Source organism: Hibiscus syriacus, unplaced genomic scaffold (genome assembly GCF_006381635.1).
Source record: "Hibiscus syriacus cultivar Baekdansim isolate YM2019G1 unplaced genomic scaffold, ASM638163v2 tig00111069_pilon, whole genome shotgun sequence".
NCBI lineage: Eukaryota > Viridiplantae > Streptophyta > Magnoliopsida > Malvales > Malvaceae > Hibiscus > Hibiscus syriacus.
In genome coordinates, this window is record NW_024062970.1 from 601,988 (window position 1) to 622,004 (window position 20,017).

General features: G+C 33.4%; 2 protein-coding genes and 2 pseudogenes across 2 annotated transcripts; 1 reads left to right on the plus strand and 3 right to left on the minus strand.

Annotated features, from left to right (window-relative positions):
• Nucleotides 1-1,645: 1,645 nt before the first annotated feature.
• LOC120151822 lies at nt 1,646-2,086 on the minus strand. The gene has a single exon (XM_039164165.1). It carries the CDS (start codon nt 2,084-2,086, stop codon nt 1,646-1,648), a length of 441 nt encoding a protein of 146 aa, XP_039020096.1.
• Nucleotides 2,087-2,797: 711 nt separating this feature from the next.
• LOC120151823 (wound-induced protein 1-like) lies at nt 2,798-3,286 on the minus strand. The gene has a single exon (XM_039164166.1). The coding sequence runs from the start codon at nt 3,284-3,286 to the stop codon at nt 2,798-2,800; it is 489 nt and encodes a 162-aa protein (XP_039020097.1).
• A 6,985-nt stretch (nt 3,287-10,271) lies between these two features.
• Nucleotides 10,272-12,825, minus strand: LOC120151710 (annotated as a pseudogene).
• A 1,636-nt stretch (nt 12,826-14,461) lies between these two features.
• On the plus strand, nt 14,462-16,129 carry LOC120151741 (annotated as a pseudogene).
• The last annotated feature ends 3,888 nt before the right edge of the window (nt 16,130-20,017 follow it).

Consider the following 20,017-nt stretch of genomic DNA (forward strand, 5'->3'; position numbering starts at 1 on the left):
CTGATCTGATTCATTGCCTATCATACTAATAATCCTCTGAAGTAACTCTAAAGATGAATATGGATCATGTCGATGATTAATTTGAATAAATTTTTTGTTTGATCTGACTTCACTTAACATATATATTCTGTAAAATAGGAATCTAAATTTGAATTTTATTCAAATTTTTTTTAAAAAATAATCTGGTTGAACCCCTGAATTCCATCTTCGTTCATGCAAGAACTAGTGCGTGCAAGATGAAAAACATTAAAAGAAAAAACTTTTGAAAAGGGTAAACTACATATTTACCACCTAAATTATTAGTTTTTATCCGTTTTAATACCTAAACTTTAATTCTTTTCAAAACCATACCTAACGTCAAGTTTTCATTTCATTTCCGTACTCACCGTTAAAAGCTTAACGTGTTTAGTACCTAACTATCAGTTTTGGTCCGTTTTAGTACCTAAACTTTTAATTTTTTCAAAACTTAACGCTAGATTTTGAACAGGGTAATAAAATAAAACAAAATCTACAATTTTTTACAGGTGAGATAATGAAATGAAACAAAACTAAACTTTTGGTATGGTTTTGAAAAATTAAAAGTTTAAGTACTAAAATAGATCAAAGCATAGTTTAAAAAAAATAGAATAGAATAACAATATTAATCAAGTTTAGACTAATTAATTAAGGTAAAAGATGGATAAAAAGCATAGTTTTATTGGACAATATAGCGACAATACATCATAGAAATACCAACAAATCACCAAACACACTTCCAAATACATTGGAAAACACACTTCCTCGACGGTGGCCGAGTAGACCAAAAGATGACCCAAATCAACTATGCTCTCTTATTTCCTCTGTTTATCCTAAACTAAAGACTACTTTAGCCAAAAATAACCTAAAAAGTTATTTAAAAAAAAAAAAAACAAAACTCATTTCGAAGCAAAATAAGCCTAAAAGTCACTCTTTTTTGTCGATCATCAGCGAAGACAACCTTCCCCGAACGACGTGAGTGTTCGGAGACAACCCAAGCATCTTAGGTAAGAGAGAAAACAAACCATTTTTTTTCTTTTTTACATGCATTCGAAATAAAAAACTAGAAGGGAAAAAAAGCTACCTTGAACTTTTTTTTGTATTGATTTCGAATTTTCCAAGATTATATCTTTGGGAGGGGATTTTATAGAACCTTTCCTTGTTATAAATGGTAAGATTGTTTTTTGATCTTTGCTTTGTCCTTGTTTGCTTTTTTTGTGCTTGATGGCAGAGGGGTAAAAATGTTTTACCCTGAGGCATGTTTGATAGCTTCTGGTGACCGGCGCAACTTGAGGCGGCGATGGTAGACCTCGGGAACATGAGAGGTCTCGGGCGCATGACGCGTGGAGTAGGACGTGGCAATTAAACAGTCGCGTGCGTGGCACGTGGGGGCGGCGAGAGTAGCTAAAGTTTAGGGAAAACCCTAGCTTGGAGCAATCTTGGTCGTTGATCCCTCCAGATCCAACGGTTATGGCTTGGCGGCTGATGGCTTGGAAGATGATTAGGGTAAAACCCTAGATTTTTGTTTGGGCCAATTTTTTTTGGATAAATTGAATTTTATTATCCAAAGAAGCAATACATGCTACAAAAACATCCCAATAAGGGAGTAACAGTTGTGTACAACCAAAAATTAGTCTATACCCCAATAGTTACAGAGAGAAGCATTAACATCATCAAGTCTATTAATATTTCTACCAATTAGCTGAATTCGGACAAATTTCTTGATGTTTTTCAAAAGTTGATCCACATCTCTAGTTCGATTTTGGAATATTCTTCTATTTCTTTCTTTCCAAATCAAGTAGATATAAGTATTCCATGCAGGCTTCATCACAGTGGAGATGAGTGATTTAGCTTTCCATTCTCTACAAGGCCAGTCCAGCCTTACTTCCCAAGACATTTGTAATTGAGTGAGCTGCAATATTGATTTCCACAGAGTTTTAGCAAAATTGCAGTCTGCAAACAAGTGATCTCTAGTTTCTATTTCCTCATTGCAGAAAATACATAGTCCATCAGTTGGAATTCCCATCTGAGAGAGTTTAGCTCGTGTTGGAAGCCTATCAAGAATGGCCATCCAAGTAATCACACTTGCTTTAGGAATATGGAGGGGAAACCAAACCACTTTGTGCCATAGAACCTTGTTATGTTTTTCTCTAATTTCTTCCCATATTTTCTTAGTCTTCGAAACACCTGCATCGAGAATGGGACGGGCTTCTGTTCTCAGCTTTAACAGTTTGTTTATACCCCAGCTGTCGGTGGGTCTTTCACTCAAATCATTAAAATCTTTGTTCTTGATTACATAATGATTTTATCCACACAACCCAGAGAGAACCTTCTCTAGCAAGAATATTCCGTATGAGCTGAATCATACAAGCCTTGTTCCAAGTTTTGGGCCGATTTTTGGACCTTGTAATTAATATTTTTTTGGATGCATTTGATTTAATAATAATAATATAATATAATAAATATAATATATATAATAAGTATATATCCGAATCCAAAAATGGTGATCACACGCATCATGCGTGTTTTATTCTTTTTTGGACAAAGTTTTCATTTTCTTTTTTCATTTTTAGCCCTTACTTTTATTATTCTTTCATTTCGGTCCAATCCAACTTCCTTCTGCCACATCATATTTCCTCAAGAATGCATCTTCTGTCGTAATAATATAAGACGCTTCCTACAAAAACGAATCTTTACTTATGTGACAGAAACTAATGTCAAATCAGAAATTAGTCGATTTTAGGTGTTTAAATGATAAATAATTTTTTTTGTCCGGCGGAGATTAAATTGCCAGGACAATACCCGGAACAGACTTTCCAACCCTGTTGGAAGAGCTGCTCTCCCATACAGAAGGGCAATGCAGCGTGGTAACCTCAGCCGCCGATGACGATGGCGACGGATTGTAGTCAGACGGTGTAGACGGGGTTGAGTTTCCGAGTCGGGCAACGGTAAGAGAAGTGTTCAAGTACTCCCTCACTTGGGTGATTATCCCATCCACCACGGTCCAAGCGTGAACCCAGGAGGTTGAACGGCTGTTATCGCAACCTTCGACGATGACGATGGATCCGAAGGTGGTAACCGAGAGGGGGTCAAATTCAAAACGGAAATAATCGTCGGAGGAAGCTCCGGTGAGAAGACTCATCAAAAACTGGTGAGTCGGGGGACCGTGGAACCACCATTCGAGGTCGCCGGCAAGGATTTTGTGAACGGTGTCGACGTCTCGAGCGTTCAAGGCCTCATAGAGGGCAAGAACCACAACCTTTTCCTGCATGTTAGCCAGTTCTGAGCAATGAAGCAAAACCAGAGAGAACGTTAACGAACTTTTGTGAGGATGGATGGGGAGCTTTAGGTTTATATAGGAAAAAAAACAGAAGCCACGTACTCTTCAAATGAATGTAGGGGATGTTATTATTATTATTTTTGAATTAATCACTGATATCTGATCTATTAATCAATTCAGATCAAGTACTACAAAGGCAAGAAGACGATCCTCGCAACATAATTTGCTCCATTCACAGATATCAGGGTTTGAACCCCTATCTTGATTAAGGGACCTAATGTCTCATCTCACTAAATCAATTGATTGTTGATGTTATTTTTAATTTGTATTAAATATATTAATTGACTAATTCAAATTAAATATTATAAATATCTATTATAAAAATAATTTTTCTAACTCAATTTATTTTATTCATAAATTTAAAATTGCTCTATTTACATTCTAAAATTAAATATATCTTTACCAATAAAGGTAACTATACTATTTCAAAATTCAAATAAAAAAGCAAACACTTATATATTTAAACCCTTTATATCATGTTAATAAAAAAGTTTAAATATTTTTATTTTAATATATAAAATATTAGCACATTTAAATATAATTTAAATTTTATAATATAATATTTAAAACATACATTTCTTACTTTAAAAAATACTTAATAAAAAAACTTAAACTTTAAATAAAAAAATAAACAATGTTAAACTGACCCTTAATCGGGAGACTGTCCGAGAGATGGATATTAATCTGGTAAAATTACCTTCTAAATCCCTTGAAAAATACTTGTTATTGATTTGGCATTGTAGTTAATACTCAAGTGGGTCACTTTTCTGAAAATTCACATCTAAAAAATCAAGATTAGGCCCCTGTCCTACGAAAATGGAGACAGAGACTTGTACCATAAAGATCAAATGGAGATTTAAAAAGGGCACATTTGTGGGTTGGTAATTCTAGCTTGGAGACGAGCCTCTCAATAGTCGCAAATAATTCAACTTCTCTTTTTAATGTGTTATATTATAATATTATATGTTACATATTTAATTTTATAAAATATAAGATATATAAATTTTAAAAATATATTTTTAAACCCTCTTTTATTAGTATACGATAACCACAAGATGGTACTTGTTCGAAAGATTCTCAATAATTTGACAATGAATATTTAAACATTTCTCGAATACAAGACCTCTAGAAATAATAATAATCATTTTATCAGTTAACTTTTCAAATAGTATATGGTAATTACACGGTAATATATGTTTCTAAATATTACCAAGTCATTAACAAGAACACACATACCTTACAACACAGTTGCTCGAATCCAAAACCTCTAAGATGAACATCTCTTTTATCACTGAATTCATTCAATAAGCTAATATATATATATATATTTTCATTAACAATGAACGCTCACACTCCTCCTAGTGTTCGAACTTGTGACCTTTAAGAAGAATAACAAGTCTCTTAACTATTGAGATCACTTAGTTCGTGTTATATATATTTAGTACATTCATATAATTAAAAGTTTAAATTGTACACTAAGTAAAATTTAATAATTCATTTAATGATTACCTAATTAATTAAATAATATTATTATTTTTTAATTCTATCATACATTTTTAATGATTTATTTAATTACATAATAAGTAAAATATAATAATTTATCTGATTATATAACTTTTAATTTAATAATTCGTTTATATTTTGATTTACTCAATTTTAAATATAAAATTTAAGCAATTGATATTGTTTAAAAAGTCTTTTCAAATATATGAAATACCTAGTTTATAAATTATTTTTTAAATATAAAAGAATTTATGATATTTTTTTATTAAACTAAATGATTGTAAAGTAATATCTATTCTAAATACTTTCAACTATTTGACAACTAATATTCAGTCGTCCTGCTACAGTTGTTGGTACTCGAACCCGTAAACTCTAAAAACAACAAGTTATATATAGTTAAAAAATGGCACAAATCAACCTAAAAAATAAATTAAATTATTTATTTTTGATAGGATATTAATAATGGCAGTTATCCCAATTAATCATCATGGAGCCAAGAGCCTTGCCTATCCCTATCTATAGCTTTTTTCATAGCATGTCTCATTTATTGTCGTTATTAAATAAAAAACCTTCATTTATTATTTTATTAAAAAACAATCCCAAAACGGTATTAATTAAAAAAATACCTTTTAAATTATACACGTAGGACTATCTTGAATTTTACAAAACGTGTTTTAACGATATTCTTTTACATAGAACGCGAGTTGACAACTTTTCAAATAACTTCATTTATTTTTAAATAAAGAGATAATAATACATTAAATTCATTTTTCGTAAAACGTAAGATCTGACCTCGTTTTTTATAGAACAAATAAAGTTAATATCTGCACAACCTTATTTTTTAGAAAGTTCTACCGTACGATAATTTTAATATACGGTTAAGGAAATATGTTACCGAAAATATTATTATTTTTTTAAATATTTTTGGCAAAAAAATACCTCAAACATATTTTTTTACCCAAAACATTAATATTTTTTAATATTTCTGGTAAAGTGTCCAATATTAACATTTTCGGTAGAAAAAAATAATTTTAGGTAGCATTTTACCGGATATGTTAACAAACCTGGTAAAGCGCCCAATAATAAAATTTTCAGAAGAAATAATAATGTTTTAGGTAATTTTTTACCGAAATATTAAAAAAATTAATAATATTTCCGATAACGTATTTCCTTAATCGTATATTAGACTGCTGCACGTGAGACTTTCTCTATTTTTAAAGAGAAAAAAAACTAATTTTATAAGTAGTGTTCAAATAATATCACATGCTATATTCTATTATTTATTTTTAGAATTCTAAATACATTTAATTATATTTAAGTATTATTTGTAGAATTCATTAAACGATTCCAACGATAAAAGATAATATTTTTCTTTTTTAAAAGTTTTAAGTTTGAACAATTATATTTATAGACTGAATAATATTTGATAGTATATCAAATAACAATTTAAACTTTTATAACTAATAATTTCAAATTAATAGTGATAAAAGTCAACCCCATAGACATATTAACCAACTCATAGTGGCAGTGGTTGTAATTAAGAGTTGGGCACAAACCTATCAAACAACTTAAAGTAAATATCCAATTGGGAAAATTGCAAATTTGGTAATTGAACCGTATATTTTCTCTCTTATTTGACTCACTATACTTTAAATCTTTTTAATTTCCTCACTGAATGTAATACATTGAGTTTTTTTGCTCACTCGGTCGTTTCCCCACCAATGACATTATAAATGAACTTTTATATAGATGCAAAACGATGTCGTTTTGGTAAAAATTTATTTTTTTAAACGGCGTCATTTTAACGTATTTAACTATTTAATGACAGAGTGACCAAAAAATCTAATGTATTAAGTTTAGTAAGAAAATTGAAAACTTTTAAATTTCAATGAGCAAATATGGGAGAGGGTAAAGTTTAGTGATGAAATTTGTAATTTATCCTATCCAATGATATTCTATAAACTTCGTCCAAGTGACATACAAGTGGATTCTACTTTTGTTTGGAGTAAATGGTTTGAAAAATGAAATCTATATTTAAAGTTTATTTTTTTTTCCAAAAAAGGAAGTCCTTTTTCCCTAATCTATTGTTAATCATATTATTTTGACAAATTTTCTTCATTTCAAGTTGATAAATTGCACCATTATCCAAGATACTTACCCCACTTATCTCTTTCTTTCATCAGCTTTACTAATTTTTCAACTTAGAAAAAAATATTACGAATTTAAGTATTTTTATGTTGGATTAAGGTTCATCTTTTTCCTTGTAGTATAACTAGGGATGGGTATTGGACCCGAACCCGATGGGTTCTGATCTGATCCGATCGGGACGAGTTTTTTTTTAAATTTCGGGTTCGGGTTGGATTGGGTCGGGTTTTTTAAGTGTGATGTTCGGGTCGGGTCGGGCTCAGGTTTAGGTTTAGGGTAAAAAATACCTGACTTGACCAGAAAAAATATATAATTTTATCTTATATGTTTAGGAATAATTACAATAATACCCCTCTCTATATATATTTTTTCAATTAAGTCATTTTTTTAATTGAATAAAAATAATATTTTTATTATTATTTTGGGTCGGGTCGGTTTCTAAGTTATATGTCGGGTTGGGTTCTGGTCGGGTGGGTCGAGTTGACCAAAAACCCGACCCGACCCATGCCCATCCCTAAGTATAACTAATTTATATTTTCGCCCCTATTATATTTTCGCATCAATTTAGCTCTTAAGTTGTTTAATTGTATCATTCTATAGCTTCACTTAAATTATAAACCCTAAGTTAATGTTTAGGATTTAGAGTCTAGATGTAATAAGGTTAGGGTTTAGGGTTTTAAATTAGGTATAGGGAAATGATGCAATAGAGTAAATTCGACGTTAAATTGATGCGAAAATACGATAGGTGTGAAAATGAAAAACGGAGTCTACTACTGGGACAAAAGTTACCCTTTTTTCCTTTTATGTTCATGTTTGTCCTTCATCACCTTTAATGATATTTATTTGTATCTATCATTTGTTCAAATTATTTGATTGTATTTTAAGTATATTTTATATGATCATATTTTATTTTTAAATGGATAATTTGTGCACTTTCATAAATTTTAGAGATATGTGTGACTATATAATAAGTCTATTATTATTTTTTATAAACTCTTATGTATTTTAAAGATATTTTCTCATTATTTAATAAAATAAGTGACTATTACTAAAATAAATACAAGCGGTTTCGGCCAACATTTTGAGAAAGGAATTAGTCCTTTCATATTTTACATTTATTCAGTTTAATCTCCTTTTACTTCTTATAATTCAATGTTGCCCCCAAATTATTTCTATTTTGTTCATTTAGTCCTTTCAGTACTATTTTTTTACTATCTCAGGACTAATTTAAGTTACTTTAACAACTAAATTTAATTTTAAAAAATACAATTAAACATGCAATACAATCTTAATTATATGTAAAATCATAATTTATTTCTTAAAAAGTATTAATTTTCTCATATAATAATACAAAAAAAATAAAGTAAAAAATATAAAAAATATTTAAACAATATATACTATAAACTTGAATTTGAAACTAGTCTGAAAAATAATTAAATAATGTTCAGCAGAAACTCATAAACTTTATAACTCTGATAATATAATGATCAACAGTTTATATTTAAATTTAGGATAAACTACACAAATCGTCCCCGATTATAGAATGTTATTTTGTTGATTATTTTAACTATTAAAAGTTACAAAATGATCTCTTGGCTATAGAGTGTTGCTTGTTGAGTCCACTGACTATTAAAAGTCACAAAATAGTCACCCGACTATTCATATATTCTAAATTCGTCCTATTATGTTAAAAAATTGACGATAGTCTAAGCTGGACGTTAACCTGCTGACTGTGATATGATAAAATCTGATCCCAAAACATATGACTATCATATCTCAATCAACAAGTTAACGCCCAGCTCAGATTGCCATCATTTTTTAATGAAAAAGGATGAGTTTGGAAAATATGTATACATTTTGTTAACTTTTAATAGTGGAGGGACTCAACAAAGTAACATCCTATAATCGGGGGACCATTTTGTAACTTTTAATAGTCGAAGGATTCAACAAAATAAAATTATATAATCGGGGATTATTTGTGTACTTTACACTTAAATTTAATTGTAAATCTTCAAAATGTTATGATACTAATTGATTCCAAGTTAAATCGCTTTCTATAACCATACATGATATACATATATATTTCTTCATCTACGATATACATATATCATACAGAGTTGAGAGAATCGACTTGAAGTTGAAAACCAATTTACTAATTACTAAAAATTTTGAGTTATTCAAATCTTATTTATATAAAAAATCATTTTTAAATCAAATCAAATTTTTAACATCGAATCAAATAAAAAATTCAATTTTTACGAGTCAAATTTTACTTAAGGTTTGTTTGTTTCATGAAAAACATATTCAGAAAATGAATTCCGTAAAATAAATTACATTTTCTGGAAATCATTTTATGTTGTTTGGTTGATGTTGTGTAATTCATTTTTCACTAGTTGATAATTTTTTTTTAAAATTATTTATTATAAAGCAAATACAATAAATAATATTATTTATTAACAAAATAATAATATTATTTTTAAAATATTATAATAATTTATTTAATTTTATTTATGTCAATATTATTATTAAAATATTATATCTACAATTTTATAAATAAAAATATTAAGATTATTATATTTTATTAAAATATAAATTTTATAAATTTTATTAATTACTTATTACAATAATAATATTATTAAAATATTAAAATTATAATATTATATTATAAGGAATAAATTTTAAATATTCAACAATTCAATAATATAATTTTAATGAAATTCATAAATAATATTAATTCTATTAATAATTTATTATATATTTCTAAAATAAAAATATAATATTATATATTTTAATAATAAAAATATAATAATAAAAATATAACATAATATTGTTAAAATTATCAATAAATATAATTTAAGAATTAATATTTTTATTAAAATCATACTAAAAGAATATATTGATATTAAATATATAAAATAATAATATTTTGGCTGTTTTTGAAATGAAAAATTCGTAAAATGACTTACGAAAAATCAGACCGTAAATCATTTTTCATAAACACCGGAAAATAAAGAAATTTTTCGAAAAACTAATTACAAGAAACAAACATACGCTTAGCCATAATTACAATCAGTATTGTACGATTCTAACTTGTTTTCGTAGTCAATAATCACTTGTAATCAATCTGAAATAAGGCTGACCATCGAAACATGAGAAAACTAAGGCTGGCCAAGAACAGGGTTTCTCCAGAACAGTTGTGTAGCATAAACTGTCCATGCAAATTTTACGTTCATATTCACCCAAAAAAATTTAAAAAGGAGCAAGAAAGTATGGGAAAAAGTGAGATTATATAATGCTTGTCGATGCTCTCGAAAACATCGGTGTAGTATGAACATGGACTCGTCACTCGTCGGACAATGATAATGATATGCTTGAAAATTTTACCCAATTATGTTTCGTCTCTCTGTATAGGTGACGGAGTAGGTGGAATCATGGTTTCATCTTTACCTACTACCGAAAACTCTTCTTTCGCCGTAGAAACTTGCCGGTCTGGACTATGATACTCCTTTGAAATCATTTTGGGACTTGAAGAATTGGTTGTAAACCTTGTGGTTGGGATAGAATTGTACCCGGGAGACGAACTAGGGTCGGGACTGAACTGGATGCTCCCGCCTTCACGAGGTAACGGTGACATTGGCAACTCGTTACCGTTGTTTGTTTGTTTTCTTAACAACTTATCTTCTACAATGTCGTAAGAATTCCCGGTGCGTACTTCCTGAGCAAGTGTGCACCAACAACAGAATAGCCATAGCGTGCAATCAGCGGCTCCTGGATTACCGAAACAAAAGTTGTACGCTGGCAAATTGAATCTCTTTCTCATTTGAATCCTCCAGAAGCCGCCATAACATAAACCGAACAGACAGAGAACGATTCCGGTAAAACCAAGAGCCTCTCTGACAGTCTCGTTATCGATATTCACAGCAGCCAAATTGAAAATCCAGAAAGGAGCCATACAGAACAATAGAAAAGTAGCAATATGTACATACATGTTCCCGAATCCGAGTCTTTCCATGTTCCACCCAAAGACACAACAGCTACAAAAAACAGAAAGGTAAGCTAGAGAAATGTCATTCCAAAAGTCTAGTATCCCTCCACTCCAGAGCGGTCTGATCTCCACAATTCTCTCGTCATCTCCGGATGCGAATGAGTATCTCTTCTCGAATGATTTTCGTCTCGACCACTCCGATCTCCCACTTTCACCATCATCAACCACCTTCTGCGCTTCCTCATCCATTTCAGAAACATAATCCTTCCCAAGAGGACTAACAATGGTGTAAAGACCAGCCAATGCCGGTGCAGCTATTGCAAATGATATACATATCCCAACACCAATCGGGGGTCGCTCAGATCTCTTGAATCCCCAGTTCAGACCACAAAGGGCATACTGAGCAAAACAGTTGATATGGAGTAGCACAACCACCACCATCATGTGAGCCCACTCATGGGGCTTATAGGTCCCGTTCTTACAGTATACTTTTCTGAGTCGGGAAACGTCTTCCGGTTTCCATCTACAAAGAAGTACAAGATGGAAAAATCGCTTAGGGTGATGGTACAAACACATGAGAGTGAACAGAGCATTGAGAATCTGATTGTTGACTTCAAACCAGGCGTCTCTCTGGGACTTCTTAGGGAGTGCCTTGTTCAACATTCCAGTCATGACGAGGAACAAAATAGCACCAGAGATAGCCACACACATGATCCATACAAAAAGGGCCATATTCATGGGGTCCCTAATCCATTCCTTGCTCATTTTCATGAGAGAAACCCAATCGATTTTTTTCCCGAAAACCCCTCGGATACGATGGCCACTTGAAGAAGCCACCAATTGAGAAACCTCATCTCTTTCTTGAGCTAGACGCTTGAATCTAGCAGATGCAGAACCAAAATTAAGAAACTTGAGTCTACTCGGTGGAGACAGAGCTGATATGGGACTTTCTTCGAGGGTTTCCACCGTTTAGAAGTGTCCTCTGTGATGACGACACCAGAAGAGAAATTTGCCCCGCCATTTTTTCGTCATTGGATTCCTCAATTTGCTCTTTCTGATTCCCGTTATCACTCGAAGCCATTCTAATATCAAAACAGAACCCTCAAATCAAACCCCAGAAATACGAAGACAAAGAGAAGCTCATATGAATTAGCTTTCAAAGTGTAATTCTGAAACCGAATCCGAAAAACCCGAAGTCACAATCTATTCTATAAACCAGCAGTTACTACCACCAAAATTGCAGCAAAACAACAGGAAACCCAAGGAATCTTCAAAGCTAAATAAACTAAAAACAAAAGAAATTCGCGTGTGTCATATGAACAAGCTCTTAAAGTGCGAATACAGAATCGAATTGGAAACCCTAAAATCTGCAGTTACTAACCCTAAAATTGTGGCAAAACAAAAGGGAAACTCGGAATCTTCAAAGCTAAGCAAACATAAAAGAATACTAACAGATCAATATTTTGGAAAACAAAAACTAACCCAGATCATAAAATCTATCCTGAAATCTAAAATTCAGACCTTTAAATTACACAGCACCATCTTTTACATCAAAAACTTGTTCGTTAGCATCAGAAGGGTTAAAGGTAAATTAAAGAACACCTAGAAATTTGCTCAATTTATTTCATTTAACGAATAAAAAACAACATATATATATTCAAAAAAGAAGAGTTGGAAGTAAAGAATTTTAAGGAAGACGAACCTGATCACCTGAAAAAGAAGGGAACTTTTGCGCTGAAACTTAGGATTAAGGAAAACTGAGAAAGGGATTCATGAGACAAGCTGTAATGGAAGTTGATAAAAAAAGATACACTTTTTCTTTAGTGGAAGCACATGTACAGATATAACCGTTCGTTCAACCGAAGTTTGAATAAAAGTGGCCCTTATGCTCATCAGATGGCTTCAAACATTTTTGAAAGGCTTAATACCAGTTTTGGTCCCTGTACTTTACCCAAATTATCAGTTAGGACAAAATACAGGGACCCAAAAGTGGTATTACACCATTTTGAATCTTCCGATATGCGCGCAGTCTATGAAGCATTTGCAATGGTTGTCATGTTGGAACGTGAAGTGAAAAGGATTTGCACAAGCTGATTTCTGTGTCAGAAAGCCTTGTCCTTCTAGACCAACCGTAATTCATTCATTATTTTAAACGATTCAGGACCCAAGAAGCACATCCCTTCAAAAACACAGCTTGAAGGAAGCCAAAACTAGTGCCAGTGATCTCAGCCCAATTTTATCATATCAAAATTTTATAATTTCATTCGTCTCCTAACATAAAATACTCGGTTGTCTCATCATTCACTTGATCATAATTGGTAAGTGGTAGCCTTTTATGTTTCCTTTTCCGGGTATTTGGTGTTTGAATCAATTAGATTGGTAATTTTCTTATTACCATGTGAGCATACAAGCAAAGAAATCTCGTAGAGGATTCAAGAGCATGGAAGATATATTAGTACAAGTATCTATATATGTTGTATGTATGTATATATATGTATGTATGTATGTATAGATCTGAATTGAATAATTGTGATTTAGCCAGTCCACACATTCCCCATCTCCTGAATTTAAGTCCAGATTCATCTTGGTGTCCATTTTACACATTTTCTGTCCAAGCACATTCATACACGACAGCATTGCTCCACCCTAACTTGTCCTTTGATTATAAAATAATTTCCAATGATAATTGATCCGAGATATTTAATTAATTTCAGACACACCCTTTTTTAGGGGTTTTTTTAACATAAACTCTTCTTTAAAAAATTATTTCTAAATCAAATATTTATTTTTTAAAACAATATGCTTTTGTGACACAAATGGTAACAATAAACTATTACTTCACTAATGATTGATCACATAGCCAAAATTCATAAAGAGAAACGAACATAGACATACGATAGAGATATTAAGGGTAAATTATAAATTTGTTATCTAAACTTTACTTCTTTTCTATTTCACTTACTATAATTTAAATCTTTTCATTTCCTCACTGAACTTAATACATTAAGTTTTTTATCACTCGACAGTTAAATAATTAACAACTTTAAAATGAGCAGTTATATATATACAAAACGGAGTTGTTCTAGCGATTTTTTTTAAAACAACGTTGTTTTTAACGTCGTTAATTATTTAACGGCGGAGTGATCAAAATAGGAGAGATAGTAAAGTTTAGTGATGAAATTTGTAATTTACCCGAGATATTAATATGATTATATGATTAACAATTAAGTAAAGATTATACAAATTTATCTTTACAAGGAACACGTAATTTGTTTACGAACTTAAAAGCATGTGTTAGATTGAGAAATTATGTTTGAAGTGTGTTTTTTAAAAATTAAAATGGCCTTCCTTAGATATTAAATTTCTCAGATCACATTGTCGACAGCTTTATATATATATATATATATGCACGCGTCCAATGCATAATTATGCATAAAAAATACTACAAATTATTGTACTCTCTCTTCTGTAAAATGTCGCTGGCCGCCGGGGTAAATGCACCACTGCTTTCCGACAGTAGAAAGTCGCCGGCAAAGTCTCCATCGGTATCCGGTGCGGTTATTAATGTGTCCACAAGCATTATTGGTGCTGGAATAATGTCAATCCCCGCAACACTCAAGGAGTTGGGTGTAATTCCAGCGTTTGTGATGATTCCGGTCCTAGCTTGGCAATCAGAGAGATCAGTTGAGTTCCTGATGAGATACACCCGCGCCAGGGACACAACGACGTATGCTGGTGTCATGAGGGAGTTTCGGGAAGGTCGGATCGGTCCTGGTGCAAATATGTGTCATCATCACTAATCTTGGGTGCCTCATCATTTATTTGATCATCATAGGTAAGTACTGGATTCACCATGTTCTTCACTGATGTGATCTTTATGTTATATGCTTCGTCTATATGATCGATGTGTCGGTTCCGATATTGTTTGTTCCGATCTTTGAGAACATGTTATTGTTCCCTCAGGGGATGTTCTATCAGGGAATCAACCTGAAGGATCAGTTCACTTGGGTGTTCTGCAACAATGGTTTGGCATTCATTGGTGGAATTCGAGTGCTTTGGCGCTCCTCTTCACCCTCGTCTTCGTTCTGCTTCCGTTGGTTATATTCAAGCGCATAGATCGGTATGCTCGAAACGCCTTTCCGTCTCTATAATATTCCTAGTGGCCTAAGGACTAAGCTTTAGCGTGCTTAATTTGCAGAATCAATGAGGTTCAGTTCTGCAATATCAGTTTTCTAGCTGTGGTGTTCGTTGGCATAAATTCGGTTATGGCGATCATGGCGCTTTTCAAAGGGAAAACGAATAGTCCGAGACTGGTTCCGGAATTGGACGACAAAGCTTCTTTCTTTGAACTCTTTACTGCTGTCCCAGTCATTGTCACAGCTTTCACATTTCATTTCAATGGTGAGTACACATTGGCCTACTTTGTTGAATGTGTCACAAAATGTCACATTCAAAAGGCTTTTAATGAATGATTGCAGTTCATCCGATCGGTTTTGAGATGGCGAAACCTTCCGATATGATATCCATAGTCTGAATTTCGTTGGTCTTATGTGCTGCAATCTACTTCACCATCAGAGTCTTCGGATACATTCTATTTGGTGATTCAATCATGGCAGATATACTCGTAAACTTCGATCAAAACTCCGGTTCAGCGATCGGATCATTACTCAATGACGTAGTTCGATTGAGCTACGCATTGCACCTCATGCTGGTGTTCCCTTTATTAAACTACTCTTTGAGAGCCAACATGGATGAATTTATATTTCCAAAAGACTCCCCTGGCAAAAGGTAACACCAGATTTATGTGCATTACGCTTGTTCTTTTAGCCTCCAGTTACATGGCGGCCATAGCCATTCCTAACAAATGGTACTTCTTTCAATTCACGGGATCGACGTCCGCCATGTCCCTCGGGTTTATCTTCCCGGTGCCATTGCTCTTAGGTAGTCTCTCAATCTATGCACTTTCATGGAACTTCTGCAATCTGTTTACATGCATAGTGTTTTACTTTGTTATCCATTACAGGGGTGCTTGGGGCATATCAACGCCGAGGGATCGGAATTTGGTGGTGGTGATGATCGTTCTGGCAGTAATAACAAGCATAATCGCCATTTCTACCAACATATATAGCTTTTTCACATGATTTTTTTCTTTCTGAAATAGCTGGTTGCATTAATAATAATAGAGTGAAACCACAACCCAACACAAAACAAACAAACCACCTATCAAAACTAGAAAACTCAGAGTGCAGCAGACGGCAAGTAAAATCTATCCGAGAGAGACAAAGCTAAGAGAGGTTCAAATGCTCCCTATTCTATTCAGCAGCGACAGACGCGCCCGGGGAAGCTTCCTCAACCCAGAATCTCTGTTCACTGTGCATCCAACCCTCACGAGCAAGGAGGTGAGCAACATTATTTGCAATGCGTCCAACAAAAGAGAATGAAACACACTCAAATGCTTTAGATATCTCGTTTATCTCACAAATGACTGGAGCGATGAACGAGCCATCCACGATCGGACAACGTAACTTCTTAATAACAGTCAGGGAATCACCTTCAGAGATAACTCTTCTAAACCCCAACTCTAACGCAAATGTGACAGCCTGAAAACACGAAAGCGCCTCGACTACAAAAGCATCCTTGACAAATGTGTGAGGAACAGTACAAGAAACCAAAACACAACCGGTTGAGTCGCGACCTATCACACCTGAAACAGCCTCCATGGACTGTGCATGGTAAGCAGAGTCAAAATTAAACTTAACCATTCCTTCTCCGGGTGCTTGCCATATAGCTTGGTTCCTCGTCAATGCAGAATCAATTGGAGCAGCAAAACAACCAATCTCCCTGATATAAGCTTCAATAAAAGATCAAGTATGATTGATCGATGGCATTAATCCTTCATGAACCACCTTATTGCGAGTCAACCAATCAACCCAAACAGATACCATCAACACCACCTGGAGTCGCATATACAGGGAAAGGAAGAACGTTGGTAACTAGAACCGCCAATGGGTATTCTCAGGAAGGCTCGGAAAATGCACATCAAGTCCCGAAAGAAGTTGTCTCGTAAACTAACAGTCCCGCATCAAATGATCAATGGTTTCGGGGGAGAACTGGTAGAAGCAGCAAACGTTGTTAACATAAAGCCTTCGCTGCTGCAAATTGTCAAACGTTGACACAAAATTATTAACAATTCTCCACACGGTGATTTTGACCTTGGCTGGAAGAGCAACAACCCACATCTCTTTATAAAACTTGGAAACACCCATGGCTTGAGCATCCAGAGACCCACCTTGACCGGTAGTCTGTGCAGTCTGCAATAACCTATAACCGCTCTTCACAATGTACTGCCCCGAACCATCAGGACGCCAGACTAAAACATCACCCATACCAACTTTGGACAAAGGAATGGAACAAATCGAAGACACTTGCTCATCATCGAAGAGGTCCCTCAAAACCTCATACTTCCAAGCATGAGTGGAAGCATCAATATGATCAGAAACCATGGTATATCGAATATCGATATTACGAGGTCTAACCTTTCCATCACCGTAACCATGTAACCATGGATCATTCTAAATATTTACCAGTTCACCCGACCCAATTCGTCAACCATAGCCTTTTTCAATGAGACCTCTAGCGCTCCATAAACTCCACCAAATGTATGATGGATTTGAACCCAAACTGGCTATAACGACCTTAATCTCGGGTTAGTAGTTTGGGTCAACCCAAAGCCCAAAGTTGAGCCATTGGATGTTATTATATTAGTTGAACCAAGTTGTTGTTAGTGGCTTGAGTTAGAGCCCAAGAATTAATGAAGGGAGATGAGTAATTTATGATAATAAAAGTAAAGGGACTAAAAGTTTAGTTTACCCATAGCTATTTTGGAAGCTGAAAATCCTCTTTATATTATGTTTTCATTGTGAACAACCCTCCTTACACAACTCACTAAACACTCTTCATATCTTCTCATATTTCTTTATTCTTCTATCTTTCTTTAAGTAATAATCTCAAAGAAATTCAAGCCTAGTTGGATCCATCCAAGGTAAGATTATTAAACCTCATCCTTCTAGCTTCATTTTGAGCTCTCTTTCAGTAGTTTTTATTCATAGAACCAAAAATAGGTCTTGAGATATTTGTGGGAATCTACGGATTCTAGCTAAGTTTTGAGTTATAGGGAGTTTGTTTAGATACTATTCAACCCCTAGATGGATTGATAATCCATTTTCTCATTTTTGTTTAGTGAAGGAGATAGGAGAAAACTCAAGAGCTAAAAGAAAAGAAAAGTTAAAATTTGAGTGAGAGAAAGTTTCTAGCCATCCAAGAAGCAAGGTAACACCTTTGCAGCTCTTACATACTCTTAGTGAGTCATTAGAAGTTCAAAATAATTTAAATGATTGAGTTGAGCATGATAAGCATTTTCATGGTAAAATTCTTGTTTTAGAGTTATAAATGTATTTAAAGCCTCTATTATGATCTTGTTGATCAAATAAAACTTTAAGCATGTTTGGGGATCTCACTAAGATCTTAGGGATCTCACTAAGATCTTTGGGATTGAATTATAGCAATCTAGTATTTGTTATATGATTTATGCAGGTAAAGTATCGATATTATTGTGATAGTATCGATATTAGTTCTTTGTTTTGGAGAAATTCGTGAGTTTATGGGCAAAAGTATCGATACTCTTTCAAGAGTATCGAAACTTTGGGTCATAGTTTTGAAACTCCCATAAAATTTCGAAACTAGGCAAAACAAAATGTTTAAAAGTATCGATACTTATATAAAGTATCAAAACTTTTGCAATAGTATCGATACTCTTGAGTCAGTATTGATACTTTCAGTCTGTTTTGGGCAAAAATGTCAGTTTTTAAGGGGATTAGACTCGAGGTACCCCAACACTTCTTTTTATCATCAAATAATACTACAAGTAAGAATATTAATGATATTAATTACATTTAGAAACAATATTTATTAGGATGACATAAAAACAACCTTGGATGATGCTTGGGAAACGGCCAGGACACCCGAGTTCCTTTAGAAAATGATAACATTATCGAAAGAATAGATTCAGTCCGGATATATCCTTAGGTAGGGTCGATGCCCTTCTGACTAACTATGTTTGTCGAGGCCTTAACACTATTTAGAAGAAAGGGTGGTTCTTCAGGGGTATGGTTTTCGATGGAGATAATTTCGAGGGACATATCCAGGGTAGACTAGAAGGGTGTGTGAGCTCCGAGATGCATAACCCTCAGCCACACCATGATGTCTACCATAGCGTAGAGAGTGTGTATTGATAATACTCACTAAAGCAATTTTAAAACAGACTAGCTTTGGCGCAAGGTCCAACACTCAAGGAGTTGGCTAGTAGAACAGAACAGATAGTAGAACAGATAGCAGTAGACTTGATAGCTTGAGCATGTCATGAACACTTTTAGTATGACTCAGTTGTTAGTATGACAATGGGATAGTTAGCTCAGCGTTTGGAATTTGTTTCCTTAATCAAGGTAGTCGACGAAGACCAGTATAAGAACCTTTTGACAATAGTGATCCAAACCTAGCTAGTGCATAGTGTATTTCGAGTTCATCTTTAGAGGGCATGCATATTAGTAAACCTCAATTTGTATATTTTTATATGAGTCGTAACTCATTTTAAACTATGGTATGTATAATTTAAACATTATTTTGGAAGCTCCTAATGCAAATTATTTTATTTAAATTGTAGTTGATTATTTTAGCATGAGTGGTTACAAATGGTCATTTTAAAAGAAAAAAAATAGTTAGCCACTCCGGTGGTTCCATGTGACATTCTGATCGGTCGAATGTGTGTCGTACTAGTTTAGAGTGTTACATTGGCACGAAGGAAATCGCATATGGGTAATATCTCACCCGAAGAACCTTAGCTAGAAGACAATCTGGATGAGTAATAAGTTGTCAATACTGTTTTGCAAGAAAGAGCGACATTAAATTTACAAAGGTCACAAACCCATGTCCACCATCCGTTTTGGCACGAGTAAGAAAACTCCAAGTACTCT

Excerpts from the sequence above, each read along its gene's own strand:
- LOC120151822 (XM_039164165.1), bottom strand. The coding sequence starts at position 2,086 with ATGGCCATTCTTGATAGGCTTCCAACACGAGCTAAACTCTCTCAGATG.
- LOC120151823 (XM_039164166.1), bottom strand. The coding sequence starts at position 3,286 with ATGCAGGAAAAGGTTGTGGTTCTTGCCCTCTATGAGGCCTTGAACGCT.